Consider the following 6,771-nt stretch of genomic DNA (forward strand, 5'->3'; position numbering starts at 1 on the left):
AAAAAACCTTCAACAACCTCGCTTCCATAAAAAACAAAAATTTACAAGAAGCTTCTAATCAGAATAGAATAAATGCAAACTTTATTCCTAATTGTAATTATTCCGTTTCATTAAAAGTTAAAAAAAATAAAAATTAAGAGCGTAGAAATCAATTATTAAGGGGACCAACAAAGTCGAGCCGCAAAACTTTTGCAAAGGGTGGAAACATGCACATTGCACAAGGAAAATAATTGAGCGCAAATAAATTTATTCTTTCTGTATATCTCCGAATTATCGTAAATAGTATGTAGATACCTTCCGTCATATTTTTGGGATATTGATGCCCCTATCGTCCAAAAACTAGAGCATATATACTCTTTATACTAACGGACATATATGTGTCATAATCTTATCCACCGACCCGACATTTAAGTATCGGATCGACGAATAAGATTGCGCCACGTGTCCCTATTTAGTCTTCTGTTAGAGAGTGGGGGCATATATACTCTAGTTTTTGGACGACAGGGGCACCAATGTCCCAAAAGTATGACGGAGGGTATCTGCATACCATTTACGATAGTTTGGGGTATATTTGTCCTTTTTCCCTAATTAATTTGTTTTGTTTTAACTTTTTGATTTATTTTATAAAAATAAAAATAAAAAATCTCTCTTTTTAGCAACTTTTTAATTTGAAAACTTTTCACATGACATGTTTAAATTTAAAAATTAAAATCACAAAAAAAAAATTTAAAAAAAAACTAAACTACGTGTCAAGTTAAAACAGGACAAGCAAACTAAATAACTTATTTTGTTGATAATAAAGGAAGAGAGCTAATAATTTGATACTTTTTTTTCTTTTTCTTTTTTGCTTCTTCTGCTTCTGCATTCAGATACATTGAAATCTTAGCTCATTTGGCTTTTTCTTCTACTTTTTTCAACTCATTTCTTCATGTAGCATGACTATATTGATTAGTATTTTCCATACTGCTCTTTGAGAGCTGAACTATTAAATTTCACTACTGTAATTGTTCTTCTTGGGTAATCAACTTAAGTATTGCTACTGTTTTGTTAATTGTGTTGAAGTTTGTTCCATGCAACTGTCCATCTTTCTGCCCAAATTAATGAACTTGTAAAAGAAAATTATAAAGTGAACGCTAATTAAATAACGATCTTAAAAATATGTATTTGTATACTTGGACATTAAAATAAATTGATCATTAATTCACTCAAATCTGAATGAATTGAACGGATGGTAGTGTTAGTTGACTTTGAGCTCCCAAATTGCCCTACCATCCACTAACATGAAAGTACTATTCCCTCCATGTTAATTTATATACACCTTTTCTTTTCCTTTTTTGGTTGCAAAATGACAATTATTTAATGACACTTATTATGGAAAAAATCAATAAATAATAAGCAATACAAAGACTTTAATAAGACATTTTGATAAACGTAATAAAAAAAAATTAATTTATTAAACTTAATTAAACGATATACTTTAATAAGACATTTTGATAAATATAACAAAGTTTTTAAATTGAACTAAACGATATCGTATAAATTGAGACAGAAATAATACAAAATGCAAAACAACATCAAAATTCACAACAATTTTTTATATATTCTTTTATCATTTTGGAAAATATTTAAAGTAGCTATGGCTTTTCATTGTGTAACGTAAGTTATAATCACTTTAAGTCCAATTCACAAATAGATATGAATGGAATCAAACACGAAAGACCGTTGATTGAAAGTCATATATTTTTAGATCATAGCCGAAATTTCTACAGTTGTCTTTTAACTCTATGCGGAGGCGGAGATGGAGACGGATTCATAATTTTTTATTTAATAAATTTACTTTTTAAAGGTTTTTAATACTCTTTCTGTCCCAATTTATGTGATATATTTCAGATTTTGAGATTTAAATAAATCTATTTTTTACCGTAATTTTTTCATACATCTTTTAATTATTTTGAATTATCAATTATTGAGACTTATGGTACTTTTTATGTAGTTTACAAATATATAAATTTCATTTTAAAAAATTTGAAGATTCCATGAGCAAATTCTTGGTCAAACTTAAACTGTTTGACTATCGAAAAGCGAAATGTGTCACATAAATTGGGACTGAGGAAGTATTATACTATTCAAATTATGAATTTAAATTTAAAGTAAAGAAGTTTTACATCAATGATTAATGAGATGAATAAGTTAAAAAATATGACACTCAATTTATTAGATATATTGATTCATCTCAGTAATTCACACTTTAATAAATCAAAATGACAATTAATATACATACTTTATAACAATTGTATCAAGATTCAGAATATACATGTATTTAATAGTTTAGAAAATATGTTTTTGTTAGTCAATCTAAAATCACTATTTTATCCCATCATGTTTATAATACATAGATATTGCACTAGCATGAGAAGTTGAAAACATACCATTCTTATAATCAAGATAATTAAATTATCTTTATTTCCATCTATATATAGTTATGAGTTATAACTTTTACTAACTTATAATAATAACTACGTAATAATTTAATTTTCTGTATATAAACTTTGAGTTCTGTTACCCTTAAGATTCATTTCTTTACCTGATATTAAAGTATGATACATTATTTACATTGATGATCAATGAATACAATAATAATAACATATTTACTGTAATTCTACGGATAAGATCTCGAGTCTACGTCTTAAGAAAAAGACAGAGAAGTTATTCTTCTACATTGAGCAGAATAAGGCTTGATAGAATTAATGTGAACATTTTAGCCAACACATACTACTTTTATTTGATGCTTCGCTTTCCTAAAATGGACGGTAACTGCAATTTTTGGGGTCACCATGACCTATAAAATATTTATTTTTAAAGAATTTTTAAAAATTAAGGAAATAAAGTAAATGTTAAATGTTTATGTTGTTATAAATTATTTTATTAAAAGTTAAAAGATTTTTTTTGAGTTAAGTTAAATCTAGTTATATAAAAATAATATGATTTAAAAAAAAAGATATAGTAACATACTTAGTGTAATCTCATACGTAGAGAATCAGAGAAGAATAAAATGTAAGCATCTTATCCTCTATTTTATAGATATAAAGAGGTTCTTTTCACAAGTAATGTCTAAAAAGAATGAAATGAAAATTTCTTATACGTAAAGATAAGAATTCTGATAAGAAAAAAATATAAAACTTAAAATAAAATATAAGTGGACTACAAAATAAAAAAGATTTGATCGTTTTAGATAAATTTTTAAAGAAAAAATAACTCTACTTAAGAATTATTTAATATGGAGGATGAGATAATCAAGAATATTCTAATGATTCGGGATATCTCATGAGATTTTTTTATTCCACCTTATAAAATAATTCTAAAATCAACTAATACCTCAAATTAAACATAAAATAAAATAAATTTAAATTTTTTTAATAAAAAATTATTATACTTATCTCACGTATCAAATAAACCTACGACGATTATGAGGAATTAAAAAAGGGAAGAGAAAGTGGGGAGAAATGAGAGATGAGATAATCAATCAACATTCATCTCTTGACGTTTACATTATTACGTTATGGTATCTTTTACTTATTGACACCAAAAATATACTAATTTTATACACTTTTTTGTGTGGAGCCCTTTTACCTTTTTTGTAAACTTATAAATAATTATATCTCTCCAATCTCTAGTACAAAATAAAGATTAATTTTACAATTTCTTGAAATAGAAGAAAAACTTATAAAACAAGAAATATTATATATTTGATGATGATCAAGAAAATGTATAGTGGTTGTAATTCAGCACCAAGATTGGAAAAAAAATATGTGGAGAAGAAAAGAAGGAACAATATGAAGAACCTCTTTAATCAGCTTTATTCTCTCCTCCCACTTCATCCATCTCAGGTTTTTTCTCTAATTTCTATATTATATTGTACTATGAATCATCATATTTTTCGTGACGATTGAGAGGGGTTGCTCAGGTGGTGGTGAATACTTTCAACTTTTAATGTTAAAGTTGTGTATTCAGATCACCAAAAGAGGAAAAAAGTGAGCTCTAACTCTAGCTATATAACATTTTTCTTCTATTCAAACTTCTTGTCTGACTAATATGAAATCACACCGAATAAATCAGTTTTAGCGAATACTACTTATGTAGATATATGTGTGATTTGTGAATTATTACAAGAATATTGTAACTTGATACTCTATCTAAGTTTTGAATTCCCATAACTATAAAAGTACAATGGATATATGTTGAAAATTTATTGTTTGGTTGGATTCATCGAGTTTAAATTTTGAATGAGAGCGTAACATACACAAGATAGGCGATTAATTATGGGGTTTGAAATCATCTTTTTGTAATAGGACTTAATTCTAGTGTTCTATTAAATACCAACTCTTTATTAATTCTTTAGGAAAAATCACTTGTTGTTCTTAAACTTATTACAATACATATATAGTTAGAGGTCAAAGAATACCAAAACTCAAAAGATGAAAATAAATACATGAATAAACATAATAAACTTGCACAATACAATTGAAATGTGCACATTTGATCCCTTTACTTGTGAATATTTATGAATTATGAATTGTTCCGCCACTAATTAAATATATGTTATGTTAAGCCTGTATTGTTACTCTATATTTGATGATAATATAGTCTCAACTAATTGATATATATAACTTATTTCTTACACAAAGGGACCATTAATCACTCAAAAGTTAAATGTGTCATGTATCACGAGGACCAAAATCACAATTTATCGTACGAAAAGTCCTCTTGTGACATACTTATGTGTTTGCATGAAAATTAGTTGCAGGAAGCAATGACATTGCCAGATCAAATAGATGCAGCAATAACTTACATAAAAAGCTTGGAAATCAAATTGGAGAAGAGCAAAATGCAATTGGAAAAATTAAGGACTAAAAAGAGGTCCAATTTACATGATCCAAATCCAAGTATTAGCAAGTTATCTTCACCTCAAATTGAAATCCAAGAAATGAGCCCAACAATGGACTTAATTTTGATCAGTGGTCTTGATAACTTAACTATGTTTTATAACATAATTAGGTTACTCCATGAGGAAGATTTTGAAGTAATTAATTCCAGCTTTTCTCTAGATGGGAACTCTATGATGCATATTTTCCATGAAACTAAGGTCAGTATATGCATGTGTTAATATTCTGTTCATTTCAATTTATATAATACTGTTTGACTTGACACATAGTTAAAGAAACAAAAAAAGACTTTTGAAATTTAATTTGTGGTTAAAACAAACATTAAAGATTTGTGTGACATAGATCATTTTATGAAGGATAAAAGAAAAAACTTAAAGTTCAATTCTTAGTATACGGTTGAAAGTGTATGATATAGTAAACTTATCGTTCTATTAAATGCTTCTTAAGAGGTGTATTAAGTCAAAATGAGCAAGTAAAAATGGTCGCAGGAACTACTTGTTAATTTAAAAAATCAAGAGAGAAGTAGTTATTTTCTTCCAACTTTGACCTTAGAATTAATTATATGCGAATTAAGAGACATATAAATAGACAAAAGACTAATGAATTAATAACGGATATATTAGTCGGATTATACTCCTAATTAATTTTTTCTTAACAGTTGTGCAATATCTTATCATGACAACTAAATGAGAATGGTGGGACTTTTGGGAACTAATTCAAATTCGCGTTGGAAGGGCAAAATGTTTTCTATCAAAGATAATTTCATATTCAAAGCTCGAATCTGAAACTTTTGATTAAGAATAGAGCAGTTATTGGCAAAAGTCAAAATTCTAGTCTTTTTTAAAAAAAAAAATGAACTAGAATTCCAAACCTATTTAGTAATTAAGCAAAATCTCATTTTGACACCTTTTCAATTTGTGTGTAGGTTATTGGGAACTCAACAATGGTGTATAGAAGAGTGAAAGAATTGCTTAATGGATCTTCAACTGATGATATTATTGAAACCCTACTATGTTCATGGGACAATGAGATTCAATCTGAAATGTTAGGGTTAATTAATTTGATGTAACAGAGTTAGTACCAACACAACTCACGACTTATAGCATAGAGTTAAATTTTACAATGTTATATTAATCGTTTGTAGCAAGTTACTCTTCTATTTTCTATAGGTTAATTGTCATATAAGGCTTGCTATAAAGATTTAATCAATCTATCGTCGTAAGTAAACTTAACATGATGGTGTAAAAAATGTATACACAAATAGTGCATAAATCTTAAACTCCACTCTGAACATGTTAGTACGAGTTCAATTGCTTAAAAGACAAATTAAAGATCATTTTGTTTTAAAATTAAAAAAATGATTAATTAAAAATCAACTCATTTTAAGAGAAATTCTTGCAATTTAAATATTTAATGAACTAGAAGAAATGGATATATCTTTTGAAAAATGAACTAGAAGAAAAAGGAACCATATCAAATTTTGAGTTCGAGTCCTTAAAATAGAAAAAACTCTGATAGAGAGCATTTCTGTCACACCCCAAATCCGGATGTGATGGCACGTGTCCATTTCCCACCGGACACGTCAGCCTAACCCAACCACAACGATAGAGAAGTAGAAATACGAGAATAAAAGATAATAAATAAGCGGAAGACTTTAATTAAGACTCAACACTACCCAGAATTTGGTTGTCACATGTACAAACCTCTAAATACAGAATTCGAATAAAAATATACAAGTCTCAGAGTATAGTTCTCGAATAGAACAAAACTGAAAGTAAAGATAACTCAAGGGCACGTCTGGAATGAACCGCTACCTCTCGAATATGTC

The 6,771-nt window shown here is 27.5% G+C and overlaps 1 protein-coding gene across 1 annotated transcript; it reads left to right on the forward strand.

Annotated features, from left to right (window-relative positions):
• Positions 1 to 3,703: 3,703 nt before the first annotated feature.
• On the forward strand, positions 3,704 to 6,043 carry LOC107061095 (uncharacterized). The gene is made up of 3 exons (XM_015309840.1): positions 3,704 to 3,887; positions 4,799 to 5,143; positions 5,869 to 6,043. The coding sequence occupies exons 1-3, from the start codon at positions 3,750 to 3,752 to the stop codon at positions 6,010 to 6,012; spliced, it is 627 nt and encodes a 208-aa protein (XP_015165326.1). The 5' UTR covers positions 3,704 to 3,749; the 3' UTR covers positions 6,013 to 6,043.
• Positions 6,044 to 6,771: the final 728 nt, after the last annotated feature.

This window comes from Solanum tuberosum, unplaced genomic scaffold, assembly GCF_000226075.1.
Source record: "Solanum tuberosum cultivar DM 1-3 516 R44 unplaced genomic scaffold, SolTub_3.0 scf00116, whole genome shotgun sequence".
Taxonomy (NCBI): domain Eukaryota; kingdom Viridiplantae; phylum Streptophyta; class Magnoliopsida; order Solanales; family Solanaceae; genus Solanum; species Solanum tuberosum.